Here is a 19,596-nt window from a genome sequence, read left to right as displayed (position 1 = left end):
TTACTAAAAAGTAGCAACAGCAAGCTAAACACAGTTTTCTTCGTTTGCTCTTATCAGAATACAAGAAAATCAATGAACCCTGTCAATGTTCTATATGCTGGTCAGCCTTATATATGTATATATTTATATTCACCCATTTTTTAAATGTCCCAGATACTTTTATCATAATTTAAGATATACTTTAAAGAGAATTAAGTCCAAGAATATATTTTTCCAATTGTTAGTTTTTCAGAGATTTAAAGGATTGTTCTTCGCATCAATTTTCTTTATTATTTAATTTAAAAAACAACCTGGGACTGGGGAGATGGCTCAGGACCTTAAGTGCCTGCCTGGCAAGCACACTGGGTTCAATCCCTGGCCATTGCCTATAATCTCAGTGCTGGAGAGGCTGAGACAGGATTACTTCGAGTCCGAGCTGCATAGTGAGATCCTGTACCAAATGGAAAACAACCTGCTGTGGATTCTTCTAAACTGTAGGGCCCATTTTACGCAAGTGTATATGACAACACCTGAAACTTATTCTGCATGTTGAACACCCAAGAACTATCAGTATGTGACAGTTATTTTCCATATTGTAACAGATTTCATGTGAAGGAAGGAACCATTCACTTGTTTCTTAGGACTTGTATTATTGTCTTTTTAGGCTGAGAGCACTAAAATAGCCTATTCCTTTATATTTCCACTCTGTTGATGCCCCAATCTAAGTTTGCGGCATGACTACAATATCTTAAATTGTTAAAACAATTTGGTTTTCCTCCTAAGTGATTTTTCCATATATCCTTAGTTTAACTTCGTAGTGCAATTCACCTTCTAATACATGACCCCATAAAAGTCGAGTAATTGTGTCTGACTGTGAGATTTTACAGTTAACTTTGAGGGGCAGCTTGCACGCCGTCAGGTGTAGCTTGGATGATGTCTGCAGTTTGATGAGTCTTGAACATTCTCATCGCTGTAGTTATCAGCACGGTCAACGTTTTGTTACTCAGAAGTGAGTCTCGTTGTCCACTTCAGCAAACATCTGTTTGCTGTCATTGCCATTAGCTTTTCCTAGACCTTCCCCTGAGTGGACTATTGTTTATTTTCATAGTAGTGGCGGATGAATCCAGGCTCTTCACGCTGAGCTGCATCCAGCTTGCATTTTTAATTTTTGGACAGGGTCTCACTGAGTCACCTAGTGGCCCAGGCCGGGTGTGAACTTGCGGTCCTCTTGCCTCGGCCTCCCGGAGTGTGGGGTGCAGGCGAGTGCCTCTGAGGCCCTCTGAACGGCTCTTTTTGGTCTTGTTTCCTCGTGCAGAGTGGTGTCATTGAGACTTGGGCTTGCGGAGGGAACAGCAGGAGCGCGGTGCCCCTCGCTGGGCGTGCTGCGGGGTGCGCGCGCGCGCAGGGTGGCTTCCTCACCCCTTGCTGCCTTCCACTGCTCGGCTGCTAAGTTCCCTGATGGCCTCCAGCAGCTGGGTGAGAGCGCCTCTTGCTCCATGTGCTCGCTGTAGCCTCACCAATGTGGCAGTTTTTTATTTTTATTTTTAGCCAGTTTACCGTTTTACGGTGCCATTTTATTGCAGGTTTATTTGGATAGCTAAGTACCCTTTCCTCAAAACTCCATGTGTAGGGGCTGGTGAGATGGCTCAGTGGTCTAAAGCGCCTACTTAGAACGGGCTTAGCAAAGCACAGGGACCGCGGTTCAATCCCCCAGCACCACATGCCAGCCAGCCCCGCCTCCTGGTGGGCTGAGCTGGCCACACACACACACACACACACACACACTTAAATAAATAAATAAATAAATGAAATTTAAAAAAAAACTCCATGTGGTTATTTGCTGCTCATGTCTTTTAATGAGAAAGAAGTGTCCTTCATATATTCTTAGTGTCAGTTTTTGTCAGATAATATGCATTTGGGATATGATCCCTCAATATGTAAATTTTATTTTCTTATTGGGAAAAGCAGAATTTTCTGTTATTTAAAGATTATCCAGTTTCAACATGTAGCTACTACTGTTCCATTTATCCTTCTCACCATTGTAATTACCATACAGCAAATCCCATTATCATCATTATTCTAGAAAGCTGTATGTACAGTACCCATCAAAAAGCCCACAGTATCGAGAGTGGGGTGCAAGGAAAGCTTAAACAAAAACCCACAATATCATTATGCAGAAAAATTAACAAAAATGTATGTTAAAAGATATCAAAATTATAAGCACACATGCATATTTTTTTTTTAAACTTTTACTTTCTTTGTTTGAACCTGGATACAAACAAAGCCGGATATCAAACGCATGTGTGTACGCATTTGATACATTGAGTTTCTTTTAATTAAAAGCCTGAAGCAGTTTTTTTAAAACCTTGTTCAATTTTTTAGAAGAAATCAGAGATAAAGTGTCCTGCAGAATTTCCCACATTCTGTGTTTGACTGTCTTCCGCTGCAGTGCAGTGTGTAACTATGTTTGGTGTACTGTTAGCTAGAAGCTTGGGCAGACACCGTTGAAGTTTTCCCCCAAGAATGCTGTTGCATCACCTTGCATCATATGTGAGGCCTTTAAAGTTTGGTTGTCTTTCCTTGTGACCTGAAGATTAATTAGGTGATTTACATGCTAGCAGCCCGAGCAGTTCATTATAAAACTCTTTTCATTTATTTTCTAAATGGCCTTAGTAGCTAACGTGCTATTCCTGTCACTTTTGGTCTAGGAATATTGTAGCAACAGAAACTCTTTATAAAACAGTTGGTCCTTCTTGCTTTCTTCAAGCTGCATAGCCCAGAGGCCAGGCTTTGGCTTCCTCTCCTGCCATCTCCTCATCATTTTTACCCTGGGATCCAAACAGGCAGAACCGCATCCACCTAGCAGATTACAAGTCTCCGAGCAGAGTGCACAGTTGTTCTCAGGGGCTCTTACGTATTGTTCTTTTCCTTTGATCTCACTGCAGCCAGTATTTTGGTAAACTGGAAAAAATAGAACAATGGAGAATTATATGAAAATTCTATCTCTGTGTGCTGAGATGGTGACTGAGACTGGACGTGGTGGCGCGCGCCTGTAATCCTAGCATTTGGGAGGCTGAAAACAGGAGGATCACTAGGAGTCTGATCTGTGTAGTGAGACCCTGCAGACACAGTACTAAATACATAGGAAAACAAATTCTGTCTCCAGCTTTGGCCCTTGTATAGGCCCTGGGTGGCTCGCCTGTGATGAAGGATATTCACTTCGGGAAACCCACTGAGCGAGGCACATACTATGTCAGCAGAACTGACACTGGCATGAAGCTCTGTGCACCAGTCCGCTACCGAAGCTGCATCGTGGTCTTTTACCATAATCACTTCAAACACTTTAGGAAAATTGATCACAGGTGATGTTGAAGTCCACTGGATATGACCTCATCGAGAAAGGCTTCACCATCATCTTTAATCTTTTTTTTTTTTTTAAACATTTATAAGGTCTTTAAAAGCTTTTAAACATTTTGCTTGGCAGATGAGTAAATTCACAAATACGTATTTGTAACATTAAAGATGTTGCACTATAAGTATGTTTTATTATTCCTTGCCATTATATTTTTCACTCTTACGCATACTGCAATTTGACTTTACTCGTTTGACCCAAGAATACCGATTACTTAAGCATCTGCTAGTAGCCATTTCCTGGTTGCCATTTATTTTCTGATATAAAGAAGAGTGCAGAGAAAGTTTCTGTGTGCGCTCCTCTGTGTATGTGTCTCTCTAAGCGCACATATACACGCATACTGAAATAGAATTTTTGAGCAGTAAAGCATGCCTGTCATCTATTTACTAACTAAATCCAAATTGTGCTTTAACCTTGTTTTACCAGTTTACGTTTTCACTGGTAATAACCGTAATAAGATCGCTGTCTTTGCTAACACTTTATTATTGATGTATCGTTAATCTAATGAGTTTGAATTGATCCCATTACTGTTTTAATTTGCAGTTCCCCTGATTACTTAATGCCTTTGATTCTTTTTTGGATGCCTTTATTTGCCTGTCTTAGTTTTCTCTCTGGTGAATTTGTTGCCCACAACCTTTTTCTAGTTTATTTATTTCTTTGTACTTCCTCCTACTCTGGACACTAGTTCTTTGAGGATTATAATGAATATGTAATGAATCTGTTTATGCCTTTTCTTTTTAAATTTTTCTAATAAAATTAAGATTATCAGTCTATCATTGTAGGGTTAGTGTTTTGTCTATCTTGTAAGATTTTTTTTTTCCTTTTGGCTTCCTGCTTGAGAAAGTTGTCCCTACTTTGAGTTTGTAAGGATTTTGCAATTTATTAAAGATAAAGTTTTGCCTTTCTTACTTTTGTTGTTAATTCACTTAGATTTTGTTTTTGATTAGGATATGAGGAGGCAGTTAACTTGATTTTTTTCTGTAGAAGTAACCAGTATTTTCTGTATTCTTATTAGTGTATAATCCGTTCTTTTCCTTGGTGAGTGTCTGTGTCATTTATCAGGTTCCTATCCATGTGCCCACTTGTCAGGAGTGACTGTTCTTTGCCATTTTGTCGTTGTTGTGGTTCCAATGATGGTAGCATCTCTACTTGGTCCTTGGGTTGGCTTGGCTAACTTTTGGTCTCTTTCATAAAAATGTTAAAATTCATTTGTCATTTTACACATACAAAATTCTTTTTGGAATTTTTTAATTAGAATTAAATTCCCTTTGTAAATTAATTTTTGAAAGAAGTGCCAGATTGATCTGCGTTCTTCCAAACAAGGTCATTACATAATTCTCAACTTGTTCTAAAAATTACATATTTTTATCTTTAAAGCTTTGAACTTTTTCAAAAACTAAATTTTTGCCTAGATAACTTGTACTTTTCATTTTGTTATGAATAATATTTTTGAATTATATATTCTGTTTGGTCCTTGTTACATATAGCAGGACATGCTTTTGCAGTAGTGGCAGCCTTGTAACTAACTGCGATGTTTTATATAGTCTGTGGTTACCATGAAGTTAGTGATGGTCACTGCAAGTCAGTTTATTTCTTACTGTCTTGATACTTTGTTTTCTTGAATTACTTTTTTTTTTTTTTTTAAGCAATCCTCTAGTGCAATAAATCTGTGGATATCTATCATTTTAACTTTAAATTCACTATCTCAGCATTGTGTCCTATAGATTTTGTAGAGATTACTTATCTGATAACAGAATCTTTAATCCAGAGATTATCCTTTTATTTTTACTATTTTGTAAAGATTTTTTTAAAAAACATGGAATGAGCACTGACATTTATTGGAAATGTGTCTCTTAATTTCAGTTTTCTCAGTTGATGAATTGCAATACTGTTTTCTAATGTGTTCACTTCTGTGCACTTGAGTTAAACGATTTGTTCATGATGTTAAAGTGTGTGTTTTAGTTTTCCTATTTCTTGTTAATATATGTTTATTTGTACAGATCAGTGGGCCTTTATTTTGCAGTTTGGGATGTGTATGTAACTCACAGGCCACCCTACCCCCACTCTCTTCTCTTCCCAGTTTCACATTTAGGGGAGTGATTCAGTGAATATTGTATGTTCTGATCATTCTTATGTATGTCAATTTTTATTTTATCTTACTTTATTTCATTTTACTACCAGGGATCGAACTCAGGATCTTGCGCTTATGCCTCTGAGCTATCTCCCCAGCCCATCTATGCCAGTTTTATTAAAGATTTTTAGCCATGGGTGGTGGCACATACCTGCAATCCCAGCACTTGAGAGAGGCTGTGGCAGGAGGATCATGAGTTTAAAGCCAGCCTGGACATGGGTTGACACAGTCTTATTTTCTGAAACAGAGAATATAAGATACAGTTTAAAAATCAGGATATATTTAACTACAAGTGGACTTTCTTTCATGGTTAGAAATTATTGTCATTTTAAAATTTTTTTAGCCAGATTTATTTTTCTAGGAAAATCTCTTTTTTCCACAAAAGGTAAAACCATTGATCCAGATTTATTAGTGTAGAGTAGATCATTGCGTTTTCATATGGCTCAAAAATAGCAACTAAGATTTGTAGTAATGATCTTGTCCCTTGGAAAATTGAGACACATTAGTTTTCCTCAATGTGTATGATTTTAAAATTCTAGCAAGTAAGACTTCTTGAATAATATCTCTTGTTACATGCATTAGTGGGGTAGTTTTTCTTTTGGAAGATACTTAAGTCAGGGTTTTTTGTTTTGTTTTTGAAAATTCTATTAGCACATGCTTGCAATACTTATTCCATTAATCCTGGAGAGTTGGTACGTGTACAAAACAAATCTTAATTCTTTTTACTTCTTCTACTCTCTTTTGTCTTCCTCTTTCCTCGAACTTCTTTCCATCTCTAGATTTTCTATCCCATTTGAGAAACATATTTATTTGTTTATTTGTTTGCTTGTTTATTTATTTATGAGCCTGAGCCTGTTGCCACTTGCCTGGGCTGGTATCAGAGGCTCATGCCCAGTAATCTTTCTGCCTCAGCGTTAGGACACCTGGTTTGTGCTCCCATGTCTGACTTGTTCACGTGCATGAAGGGTTTGAATGTTTCATGAAAATGAAAGGATTTTTTTCTTCTGTCATTTGTCTTAATAATTAAGGATTGTACCTGCCTTCCGTGTGAGGAAGGGACAGGTGCACATGAGGAGCATGTTCTTGCCCCCTCACTTCTTTCATCTTCTGCCCACTCATGTGGACTCTGGTAGAAGAAAACAAGTTAGCCCCCTAGAGGTGCTTCATCTTTCCAAACATGAGTTAATAACATAAGCAGCTCCACTGGGTCCTGCAGCTGGTAAAACTGTGGAAGTTGGGGCGAGCAAGATAGCTCAGTGGACTAAAGCTCCTGCTTAGGCAAATGTAGGGACCGGGATTTGATCCCTGGCACCACATGCTGCCGGCCCTGCCCCCAGACGCACTTAGCTGGCCACCAAGACCGGCCTGTAATCCTAGTGCTGGGGAGGCCAAAAACAGGAGGATTACTATGAGTCTGAGCTGCGTAGTAAGACTCTGTACCAAGTGCATTAAAAAAAAAAAAAAAAAAAAAAAACTCTAGAAATGACACAGGTCTCCTCATTAAGTTTTCGTTTAGTGGTTTGGTCATGGTTTAATTATAAAAGTTCCTGAATGTCAGTGATTCCATATTTACAGTGAAACCCATTCAATTTTTTTTAAAAAAATGAGTTTGTAGGTTTAGAAAGAATAATATCCAGTAGTTTAAACCTTCCTGTGGTATGAACCCATCTTCATTTAAAAAAAGGGGGAGGCTTCTACTATCTGTGTTTTTGCAGGTACCCAAACAAGCGTAGATGTGTGTGCAGGTATAGAAATAGTTCCATGATGATGCAGATATTAGGGTGAAATTCAGAGAAAACTGGCTGTATTTTTAAAATATTTTTGAATTGGCTGTATTATTAGCTGTATTTTTGAATTACTGTGATATGCACTACTTGTTTTAACTCAAATTTAAGAATTTTTTCTTACAAGTCCTCTCATTTGCTCAGTAAAATGACGTTTTGTAGTTACTAATATAAGGAGTTACCTTTTATAGGAATAATATTTTATTTTCTTTTTTTAAAATTTAGGACAGGGTGTAGAGGGTCTTACTACATAGATTGGACTTGTAGTGATCCTCCTGTTTACATCCTCTTAAGTGCTGGGAATACAGGCACACACCACCACACCCAGTCTCAGTCGCCTTCTCAGCATGCCCCAGAGGCCGGGCCAGCGGCAGGCCCAGGGGTTAAACTCCTGGCCCCTGCATCTGCCTAAGCAGGTGCTTTAATCCACTGAGCTATTTGGCCGGCCCAATACTTTTCTTTTTAAAAGTATTGTTTCTTTTTAAAAGTATTGCAAATATAAAGTGCTGTGATTTTTGTTTTGTTTTACAATGAGCCCTAAGCAGCAGGCATTTATGTTGGTAGCACTTATTATAAACTGTATTTTAGAAACATAGTTAAACAACATTGTAGATAAAATGAATTTCTCAGTTTTATGTGTTGACTTGTTTTCCTGATGTGTTTTCTCAATGTTTCAACTTGTTTTGAATTTTGGAAGCTTGGACTAGACTACAGTGGGTGGCGAATGTTTTCTGAAAGCATAGGTAGCTTTCACTTTGGGTTTGCAAACCACACGATCTCTTGAGCATCCTCACCTGGCTTTGCAGAACTAAAGCAAGCAATATGTAAACATAGCTGCATTCTAATAAAACTTTATTTAAAAAACAGCAACTGGTTAGATTTGTGTCAATGACCCTGTTTTGCCTCGTTAGCGTGTACAGTGTGATGGTTACTGGGATTCCTGGTGAGGACTCGTGACAAGTTTTTACATAATGACAGCAGAGAAGGTACACTTTGTTGGCCTAATTTTAGAAATAAATTAACTTAGTCTTTGAAACTTAGGTGATTTTTTTTAATACCCAAATCAGACCTAGAAATAAATGTACATTTATGATAAGGCATTCAAATTTATACTTCATACTTGCTGTTACCTCTCAAGTAATGGTCATTGAAAAGTTACTTAACATAAGGAGCCCCAAAAATGTCATTTTGAAATATTTTTGTTTAATTGTATGAGTTAAGTAACATCCTATACTATGAATTCATACACTTTTCATACTCATAGGCTGAAAGCTTCGATTCATTCATGACAAGAGATATAAAAACATGAAGAAAATTCTGCAAGTGATTAGAGAAATCATGATTTAACACATGGGGAGTAATTTAGCTTCTTGTTCCTAAGTCTATTGCAATCTAACAGTAATAGCTTTATAACCAGGAAGAAAGCACACTAGTCCCTCACCATTACCGTTGGTGACTTCGTGGTCCTGACGACGCCCCTTCCCCGTTGTCCTTTGCCTCCTTCAGTTCTGGAAGTTGCTGTTCTCAGTACGGAAGGGCAGATCCAAGACTTTAAATTTCCGCTGGGCATCAAGGGAGCAGGCAGCTCAATCCAGCTCTCTGCGAACACTGTCAAACAGAACAGCAGGAACGGTAAGAGGACAGCCTGCCAGGGGGACTGTGGGGGACGCTGACTCCAAATGGCTAATTATGTTACCCTGAACAAACAAAAGGGTTACCTTCTAGAGCTCTCTAAGCATGCCTCAGTGCTTCCCCATCAACTTAACCTAAATAAAGATGCCATAGGAGTTTTCTGTTTCGTTCTTCTTTTGTTATGGCTTGTTTTATTAGTTAGTATGTTTTTACCTGCCAGTCAGCTGACTACTTTTACCTTCTTAGGGCTTGCAAAGTTGGTGTTCATCATTTACCGGAGTCTGGGACAGTTCCTCAGTACCGAGAACGCAACTGTGAAACTAGGCGCTGACCTCATGGGTCGCAATAGCACCATCGCGGTGAACTCCCACGTCATTTCCGTTTCCATCAATAAGGAGTCCAGCAGAGTGTACCTGACTGACCCCGTCCTTTTTACCCTGCCACACATTGATGTGAGTTAATGTATGCTAATGAAGTGGTAGAAGGTTATAAAACCAAAGAGGAAGGGAAACTAAGCTGACAGGCCGGGGCTACAGACGGAGGGAGAGTAGGAGGACAGGAGGGAGGAAGGACCTTTCCATTTGAATTTTAAATGTTGGGCTAGGTCACAGGCACAAGTTTATTTAAGTCTGTGAACATAAAATTAAATGAGCCTGGTTCAGTGATTATTAGAACTTAAGTGTATTCTTAATGAAAGCTAATTCAGTAATCAACAGCAAAATGTAAATGACTCTAATTTGTTTTCAGATGAAAATTAACTCTTACCTTAGCAGCAGGATATCATTGTATTAACTCTTTGTAAGCTGCAATTTTTTTTTTTTTTAATCTCAACCGATCATTTTTGGCACAACTGTACTGTGTTTTAAAAGTACAGTGCATGATTGAGGAGATGTGACTCTAGGTAAGATGCACATTCAGTACACTATTTTGGAAGACTGGCTATTAAATGTAAAATGATTAAGTGCCCACAATAGCCAAATGAATTGCTGAAGTAAGTCTGTACAGCCGTGGTCCTCGTGTCCCGGCTGCTTCAGCTGATTTGCTTTTAGGCAACCTGAGCTATCAATTGCAAGGCTTCAGATGGTTACTAAACCATTGGTTTGTCACTTCAAACTAACCAAATGAATTTTTAAGATGCCCGGCCCTTACAGAATTTCACCAGATTAAATGTGTGGTGCTAATTATTGTCAGAAAGGAAAGGACAAGGATTCTAATGTAGCATCAGTATGTGAAATCATAAGATGGAAGTTGTAATTGTGTAAAATGGGTCTTTGGTAATTTAGAGTACACTTTAGAGTGTTTCGGACTATAAAGCCCCTTTTAAGCTGGATATCTGCCTTATAGAACATAGTCCACAATTTTGCTGATGAAAAACTTTATAGTCCGAAACATGCAAAGTTTAATCTAAATTACCTTTTACACATATTAAACAATTGCTGTTGCCATCTTAGAGTGCAAAATCCTAATTTTATCTTGTCATCTTATTTCCCAGCCTGACAATTATTTCAATGCAAACTGCTCCTTCTGGAACTACTCAGAAAGAACCATGATGGGATATTGGTCTACCCAGGGCTGCAAGCTGGTCGATACTAATAAAACTCGCACGACGTGTGCGTGCAGCCACCTAACCAATTTCGCCATTCTCATGGCCCACAGGGAAATTGCAGTAAGTATCTGCGCTTCTAATTAGTAGCACAGAAAATCCCCAGCGACTCCAAGCAGCTTGTGTACTGGCCCCACCTTCAGGTGCTTATCGTCACAAGAAAGCAAACAGCAGTGTGGCTTTGCGGTCATCTCTACATTGTCCATATATCATGAGTAGTCTTGGTCCTCTGTGCTGGTGTTGCTCCAGGCCATACCCTGGAATGCCCCTTTACAGACCTGTTCTCTACAGGTTTTCTGCTTTGGGCCAGTGTCTGTCAGAGGCCACCAGGGGTTTTAAGAACTGAACCTCACCAGGTCCTACAAAGGAGACAAAGGGTGAAGTTGAGTGTGCCCTTCCCATCTGGACTGTCGGGGCCTCACTCTACAACTTTTCGCTTTAGGTTTCCTAAATCCTGAGCACACTACGTGAGGCTGCAGTCTTTGAAAACTCAGATTAGTTACTAGAGTGTGTTTCAGTGTTTATTCTCATGATTGAGAGAATGATAGCCAGAAAGCAAATATTTTACGTTTAGTGTGAAATTCTAAGCTTTATTTTTACTAGAGAGAGAGGGAGCGAGGGAGGGAGAGAGGCCCAAGGAGAAAATGAAAACTTAAAACCTGGCTTGTACATTTGTACATTAGCCTGAAAGTCATTAAAATGTCCATTTGGTCATATACTTGAGTTTGTCCTGGAAACACTTTCTGTATCTTTCCATAGGTAATCATTTCAGTCATTATTTTAAAATACATTTGTTTTTATATTATTGTCTAGGTAAATCTTCACCTTTCATAGATGATTCTTTATAAAGGTCACACTGAACGGTGTGGTATGGTCAAAATTTATTTAGTAGGGCTGGTGAGATAGCTCAGTGGACTAAGCGCCTGCTTTGGAAAGCACAGGGGCCCAGGTTGGATCCCTGGTCCCACATGCCACACTGGCCCCACCCCTGGGGTGCTCTGAGCCAGGGTGTGGTTGTGTACAGCTGTACTCCCAACGCTGGGGAGGCTGAAGGCAGGAGGATCACTGTAAGACCAAGCTGTGTAGTGAGACCCTGTACCAAATACATAAATGGAAAAAAAAAAAAATTCTGTAGTAACAAACTTCATTTGAGCACACATGAATAGTCTTCAGAAAATTCAGTATTAAAAATGAGCTATGTGTGAGAACTATTTCCGTGTAGTTGATCTGATGCTAACACGCTCTGTACGTTTGTAATTTCCAGTTGAAAGGTGGAGTGCACGAATTACTTCTCACAGTCATCACCTGGGTGGGAATCGTCATCTCTCTGGTTTGCCTGGCTATCTGCATTTTCACCTTCTGCTTCTTCCGTGGTCTACAGAGTGACCGAAATACTATTCACAAGAACCTTTGTATCAACCTTTTCATTGCTGAATTTATTTTTCTAATAGGCATTGACAAGACCAAATACACGGTAAGCACACCTGTTAAGTTTATTGACCTTGGATCCCTGAAAATTATTTTAATAGACTTGAATCCTCATGTGTTGCTGGTGCTAATATTTGACATTGGAACCTGATATAATTGACCTGGCCATGTTGAAATATAATTTGTAATAAATTAAAGGGCAGCTCAATCATAAAGTCATGTCATGAATGACTTTATTTCATGTATAAATGTAACTTCCATTTCTCCGGGTTGTCATCAAGACACATAATTTGGATAGAAGAATGTTGGGACACAGAAATGAAAAATACTATTTAAAATCCGACTTGACTTACGTAATTTATCTGGTCCATGATCCTCTTTCTGTATTTAGGGCAATTTATTGATCATCATCATGCGGTCTTGTGAGCTTAGTCATTTAATGTGTCGCCCACCTTCTGTACAGCTACATTGGAAACTTAACGGTACCCCCATACAATAGGAAAACAATCCTGTACAGTTAGAACTAGTTTATTTGACCTGAAAGCAAAATTCTAAACTTCCATTATAGAAAATATAAAAATAATATATTTGCAAATAGCCATTCTAAAGACTTATGAAGCGGATTATCAAGCAAAATGTTGAGATTTTTATACTGGAAAAGAAATTAAGTTTTTTTATATACTTTTTAAAAATGTATTTGGTGCAGGGTCTCACTGTGCAGCTTGGACTCGTAGTGATCCTCGTGTTTCAGCCTCCCCAGCGCTGGGATTATAGGTGTGCACTCCCATGCCCACCAGGTCTCCATGGCTGGCTCAGCATGCTTGGGAGCGGGGCCAGCTCAGCAAGTGGTGCTGGGGATCAAACCCTGGTCTCTGTGCTTGCCTAAGCAGGCACTTAGTCCTCTGAGCTATCTCGCTGGCCCTATTAAGATATGCTTTATCTAATCTTCAATTTCATTAAAAGTAGTGAAGTCTTACAGTGAAATCCAGCAGTCTTGGAGTCATCTGCTGCAAATTGCACGTGTCCCTCATGTTTGGAAGTGTTTTCAGCTCTTTTCATTTATGAACAAAACGCACTTAGCGGAAATGGTATTTTATATAATGGTGGTGATCTCTGTCGTTTTGGAGTGGGCTGATTGATTCATGAAATGTTCCTCTGGTGTTTTTGCTCCTTCCTCCCTAGATTGCATGCCCCATCTTTGCAGGCCTTCTGCACTTCTTCTTTCTGGCGGCTTTTGCTTGGATGTGCCTGGAAGGGGTGCAGCTCTATTTGATGCTAGTGGAAGTTTTCGAAAGCGAATATTCCAGGAAGAAATATTACTATGTCGCTGGCTACTTGTTTCCTGCCACAGTGGTTGGCGTTTCAGCTGCTATTGACTATAAGAGCTATGGAACAGAGAAAGCGTAAGTAATTGCAAGTGACCTGAGTGTTTTTCAAATGAATAATTTTTTAAAGCCTGTTAGCTGTCAGTGAGGCTCCCTGACAGGCTAAAATAGCATTTGAAAGCTTTATTGGTAAGAGAATGGGCATGCCGTGCACAAATTACAATCAAGTCTTTTGTAATTTTCTAGGTTCAGAGGATTTGTACTCTTGCAAAGCAGATTCTAAATTATGGACTTTCTTTTTAACACAAAAGATTGACCTGAAATAAATTGAAAAAGTAAATAACTTTTTGGCCTTAGAAAGATATTAAGTAAAAATTCTGCAGAACTTAAAGCATCTGACAGGCTTAACTGCTCGGTTTTGAGCTGCTGCTTCGTTAGCTCTCTCAGTGCAGCCGACTGTGCGGCCGACTCTCCTCCTGCGCTGTGACAGTGCGTTCCATCCCGTATGTTTTACTTTGATAATATTTTATCAGGCCATTGGAGGGGATTAAAATAAGTTACTGTCTTTCATTTGTAAAAAAATACAGATATTTATGGCAAATGACAGGCGGTAGACGTGGCCACGTTCCTGAAGGTTTTATTTGCCAGAGGCATGAATTGGCCTTCCAGTTGTTTTTTCCCAGATAAACTTAGTTGTGTGGAAATTTTTTTCGAGGCAAGAATGCTTTTCAATTGTGCAGAAGATGAAAGATAAGTAAAAGTGCATCCGGTATTCAGTGTTACATGAAAAATGAACTACTAACTAAATAAATTTTGCCTTACTGGGGCTGCACAGCATTCACTGTAATACTTGGTGTGTTTCACGCGTCTTTCTTGTATTCACGCATTCCTAATGGAGTGATTATATGAGTCTACGCTGTTTTGCAAGAAACACAGTATCTAACTAAACAGGTTTTTATGGGGCATGCATGTATGTTACATGCCTTACGGTTAAAGCAGATTTTGAAAGTTACGTGAAAGGCAAATTTTGAATATTACATGTAAAACTTTAAAATGGTGGAGTAATTTGGAATATGAGTTTCAAGTATTTCTTAGTAAAGAGATGTCTTAAGAATTACGGAGAGCAACTTAATCTTTTCTCCACATAAGCAAAATTGTGTGTTTTCCCCAGATAGGAAGCCTGAAATGAAAAACAGCAATTTAAAGTAAATAAACTGCTATCCTTTGTTAAATCAAAAAACCAATTCAGAATTATTATAGTTGCTCTTGCCCATCATAAATAAATTTTTGGAGGCAAATGAAGGGATAATCTTGTTAGGTTTTGAAAATTGTATTTTTGTTGTGATGTTGAGGATCGAAAGAAACTACTTAATGTTTGTTCTTCTTTGCTCATAACAGTTGCTGGCTTCACGTTGACAACTATTTTATATGGAGTTTCATTGGACCTGTTACCTTTATTATTCTGGTAAGCACATGCTGTAGTTGCTTACATTTTGTTTTAGCTGCTAGTTGAGTAGTGCTAATTAAACAAAATTTGTTTTATTATCATTTAAATATTCACATATTTATTTGCCGTATATTTTATTACAATCACCTTTGTTGACAGCTCATAGTCTTGCTGTCTCTGAAGTTGTCTCTCCTGAAAAATATCATCACACCAGAATCTAAAAATATATTTTCTTGTAAGCCATGTTACAAATTAAATGAATGTTTTAGAAAAGCAAATGAATATCACCATTCTGTCTCAACTTCCACATAGTTTAGTATTTTTGAGTAATAGCCATAGAGTATAGGAGGGTATTTAAACTGAATTAAAGAATGCTAAATGAATTTTAACCATTAGAAATAAAATTGCTGCTCTGAGACTTAAAATTCCAAATCAAAATACTGATCTTTCAGAAATTTTACTTTGAGATAAATTTGATACAAATTAGGGATGGTGTGATTACACGTTTTTAAGCTTCTTTTATCAACCTTTATTCGTATTTGAAATATAATTGAAATAAGAGCACAACTAAATTATCAGGACTTCAGTTCTTAAACCTTTACCACGTTGTTACATTATGCTGATAGGAATGTCGTGTAACCACTAAGGCTGCAAGGGAAACAAAAACAAGTTCAAACCTTACCTTTCTCTTTTTATTCTCGCTGAAGAATTTTTTTTCAAAAAAGCAGCCCATGACCATCTTAAGATATTTCCTTGGTTATCTTGTGTTTCATAAAATTGTGAAAAATTTTCGTAGCTGAGAGAACTTTAAACCCCTTCAAATGTAGGTACTTTTTTCCACTGCATTCAATAATTGTACATAGTTACTTTTCAAAGCAAAATGAAAATGGAGATGAATCTTACCGGTCGTATATTCTCAAGTGTTGTAAGAAAAGCGATTTCTGATCGTAATTATTTAATCCAGATAATTGCCTCAGTTTCTGTCCTCAGTTTATGTCTGGGCCTGAGCCTTTCTAGAATTAAATGACAAAGAGCCAACAGGAAAAAGTATGGTCTTTAAAGATACAGGCTTCCTTTTTTCCTTAAGCCCTTTACTAAATGCATTATGTCTTGAAATAAATATCTTGGAAAAAGAATATTTTGGTCTGTGAAAATGTCATGGGTCTACTTCTGTTGAACGTCAGTTCTATTTGTTTGGTTGCTGTTAGTGGTGAGAGCAGAGCATGACACCAGTTGCACTTGGCAAAGGTAAAATTAATGTTCACATATACTGAGTTTTGAGTAAGAAAGGAGACACAGGACATTTTATTGCCCATAGAAAATGGGAGTGCACTACTATCTAATAGTGACTTATTATAACCCTCAACCAAATCCTTTGAGTTGAGGTATAAAGGGCTTTTTGGAGCCTTGTTGCCAAATTAAAAACGATGCACCAGCAGGTAGCAGTCGCAGTGCAGGCCTTGGAATTCCTTGCCACTTGCTTTGCGTCCTTGTCCTCACAGCGCGGAGAGAAACTCAGTGTGGAAACAGGAGGGCGGAACAGATTCAGTGTCCCACCTACGTTGGAAGAGGACAGTACAGCATGTTTGTTGAAAATGCATTTCCTCACACATACCTCTGATGGTATGAGACATTCCGCATCCAATTTAGGTCCAGGTCTTCATAGCATAAGCTATATTATCCATCTACTGTCATTGTAAGGAATATCTTTTTAACACAAATTACTGCTATTCTTTAAAAAAAAAAGCAACATGGTTTAGCATTTCCAACTTTTCTGAATTGAAACCATTTAGCACAGTATTAAGTAGGTACACGTTTTTAATAATAATGTTCTACGGAAAAAAATAATGTGCTAAGGGAGATAAAACTTCCAACCTGTGCGTTTCTATAGAATGTCTCGCCTACAGGCACGAGCATTATTATATCTCTGAGAAAAGTGCTGGGAAGTAATGAGCAGTGGGGAACCATTAGTATGCCTGAAATGGTTTAATGAAAGCTTGGATCATGACACGTCAGGAGCTGTTCTTATCATTTGGACAGCTCCATCTGCATCATTAATAATTAATTCAGTTCAGTAAGAGTTCAGCTCACGCACTCATTTAGAAGTCTTCTTCATAGAACACCTCCCCGGCTGCCAGTCCCAAGGAGAAATAGGTTTCTGCTTGGCTAACAGCAAAGATCTGGAGATACAAGCACAGTTTTAGGGTTGCCCTTGCCAGGTAGCCAAAGCTCCAGGGAGGACAAAAAGGGTCAGAACATGTGTGGTTCAGCGCGGGTGCTTTCGAGTGGTGTTTCCGTTCTTCTGTCTTATCATATCCATGTCAGCGCTGCAAGCTGTGGAATGAATTTTAAGCGGCTAAGCTCAGGTGGATGAGATTCGAGGGAGCAGGTTGATGACCACAGAACAAGTGGTGCGATCCTGCAAACTGCTACCGCCTTGCTTTGGGAAGCTTCTTTGTATGTTCATGTTTATCAGTACAAGGTCGTGTTGAACTTCACTGGAAGTTATTTGAATCTTAATTTATGTAATTCACCTTTTGGGATTGGTGAAAGAGTGATATCGGTTGTTGGAAAAGAAAGAATGCCTCACTTTGGTGATTTACTCTTAATTGAATGGGAAAATTTTTTGCCTTTTCTGTCTGCTGTCAGCCTTTCACAAGAGGCTCAAAGAACACACACGCATACACATACAGGAAGAAGAGGAGGAGAAAGATTTAGATGAGCTTAATCCCGGAGTATGTTGCTTCAGCCCCTAAAAGAATCATCATCTCGGGTGCTGGGCCTAGGTGGTTTGCACCCAGGGACATAGCTAGGAAACGGATGCACTCTGTACCTACTGGGGGCCTCGGTGGAAACAGTTAACACATGTGCTTCGTGTCTATAATTATAGCTCTGATTTTTCCTCTCTCACTAGTGCATTGAGACTTTCAGCCTATCCCCAAATATTGCATGTAAACTCAGTAGTATTTGTTATGGGGAGAGAAGGAACCAAGCAGAGTCGTGAAGTGCACTCCCCAGAATGCGGAAGAGAGGAGCAGCACTGGGTGGTGGGGCCTGTGCCGCCAGTCACTTGCAGAATGGGGAAAATTCTGTGTTCCACCATGGGGTTTTAATTTTAAAATTCAGGCCAAACTCAAGAAAATATACTGAGGCAAAAATAGCAAGAAAAAATAAATCGCATATTCTTACCAGAAAGAGAAGTGTGTGGCTTGAAAGAACATTTATATCAGGAGAAAAATTGCAAAAAAAAAAAAAAAAGAAGAAGAAGAAGAAAGGAATTGAGATTCGCAGAGTGGGTTTCGCTTGAAACCAGCCTTTTCTTTGTCCTAGAGTGACTATTGTTTTGGACTATGTTCTGCATCCGAGGTGTCTTTAGTTCTCCCTCTGTTTCTGGTATGCATTGCTGTCATGTGTAGTTTAAGAAAAGAACAGAGAAAAAGAGAAGTGGGCAATCTATTGAAATATTCTACCCTGCAAATCATAGCTCTTGTAAGAGTGTTTAACCTCGAGAAAAAGGTCAGAGCAACAATATTTATTCTACGAAATTTAAATGTAGCACTGTACTTTTTTTAAGCATTGAACAAGGTAAGATAAGTGTAAAACCACTTAATTCCAGGGTATACTTCACTATTACATATATTAAGGCTAGTATATTAAATTGTTCAATACCCACATAATGCAAGTATTTTTACATTTTTAATACCTAGCAAATAATATATTTTAATGAGTTGTGAGGACGCTTGGCTTTTTCTTGCTATCTTATGATTTACAACATGTCTTCCATACTTTTTCATAATTACTGTGTCTTGCATTGATGTTGTTCTGTCCTACGAAATACACTATTGCTGGTGTGCCTTCACCAGATTTCGGAGGCTAACACGGCGCTTATATAGCACCTAGTTGAATTTTTGCATACTACGCACTAGCCAACAACTTTGCTTCATTTGCACTTGCAAAATAATCTAAGTGCGAAGTCCTTCCAGGTTTTAGTGATTCTAATTTTCAGTATTTTAGTTGTCTTAAAGACACGGAGCTTTTCAAAAATGTTAATTGTAAGTATATTAAGAGGATAGCTTTGAGATTTACGTCTTGATATTCGCACTTGAGTTTTCTAAGTGTGTGCAGTCTCCAGTTGTGCAAGAGTGTAAGTGAGCAGGCCTGGCACAGGTACAGGACACTGTTGGTGGCTTCCAGCCTGACCAGCAAGGAGGACTGAGGGTGGGGGCTGGTGGCACGCCTTGGGAAGGTTGTTTTATAAAGGCAATCAAGATCCCTTAACTGTGGTAAATGCGTGAGCCAGAAGTCATTTGAAGATTGTAACTGTTACTGTATTCAGGTTTTTGAGGGAGTGTTTTTATATATTAAGTTATTATTTACCTCTACTATTGTCATCTCTGAGATATTTTTAACTGGGCTAGTCTTCATAAAGAGAGCTTGTGTAGCTGTGTTTTAAAGACTCCTAACTTCCTCACCCAGAACAAATTGGTTAATTTCATTGGAACTAGACCACCGATGCTGAGTCGCGGCCCTGACGTTACAGCACTTGAGTGATCTTTGGCAGGATACAAATCAGAACCTTGCAGGTGCGGCCTGCTACCTCCAGCAGCAGGTGTGCAGAGGCTGTTTTTCCTTGGCCTTTCCGGTATTTTCTGAAATTGTCAATGTATTCATTGGAAGAAAATACAGCATAGCAAAGTGAAGGAAGTAGAGGGAGAGAAAAGCATCTAACGATCTTACTTTCTAGAGAATTAAAGGAGAGTGTTTTCTGTCACAAATTCAACTTGGCTAAGTCTTCAGTCTTAAAAAGAGAAAAAGATTTTATCATCGTTCTGCTTTAATTTCATTCCTATATAAG

The 19,596-nt window shown here is 38.7% G+C and overlaps 1 protein-coding gene across 11 annotated transcripts in view; it reads left to right on the top strand.

Moving 5' to 3' along the window:
- Adgrl2 (adhesion G protein-coupled receptor L2) overlaps positions 1–19,596 on the top strand; it is a 228,560-nt gene that overhangs the window by 193,191 nt on the left and 15,773 nt on the right. For all 11 annotated transcript variants that reach the window (XM_023699064.1, XM_023699056.1, XM_004639303.3 and 8 more), the window contains 6 exons: positions 8,813–8,938; positions 9,185–9,390; positions 10,431–10,604; positions 11,806–12,015; positions 13,152–13,372; positions 14,693–14,759. In XM_023699064.1, coding sequence (XP_023554832.1) covers positions 8,813–8,938; positions 9,185–9,390; positions 10,431–10,604; positions 11,806–12,015; positions 13,152–13,372; positions 14,693–14,759 — 1,004 coding nt within the window. The remainder of the gene's footprint in view (positions 1–8,812; positions 8,939–9,184; positions 9,391–10,430; positions 10,605–11,805; positions 12,016–13,151; positions 13,373–14,692; positions 14,760–19,596) is intronic.

This window comes from Octodon degus, unplaced genomic scaffold (genome assembly GCF_000260255.1).
Source record: "Octodon degus isolate 3935 unplaced genomic scaffold, OctDeg1.0 scaffold00109, whole genome shotgun sequence".
Lineage (NCBI taxonomy): Eukaryota > Metazoa > Chordata > Mammalia > Rodentia > Octodontidae > Octodon > Octodon degus.
Note: the sequence above shows the minus strand (reverse complement) of the source record. Positions and strands in the feature narration are given on the sequence as shown.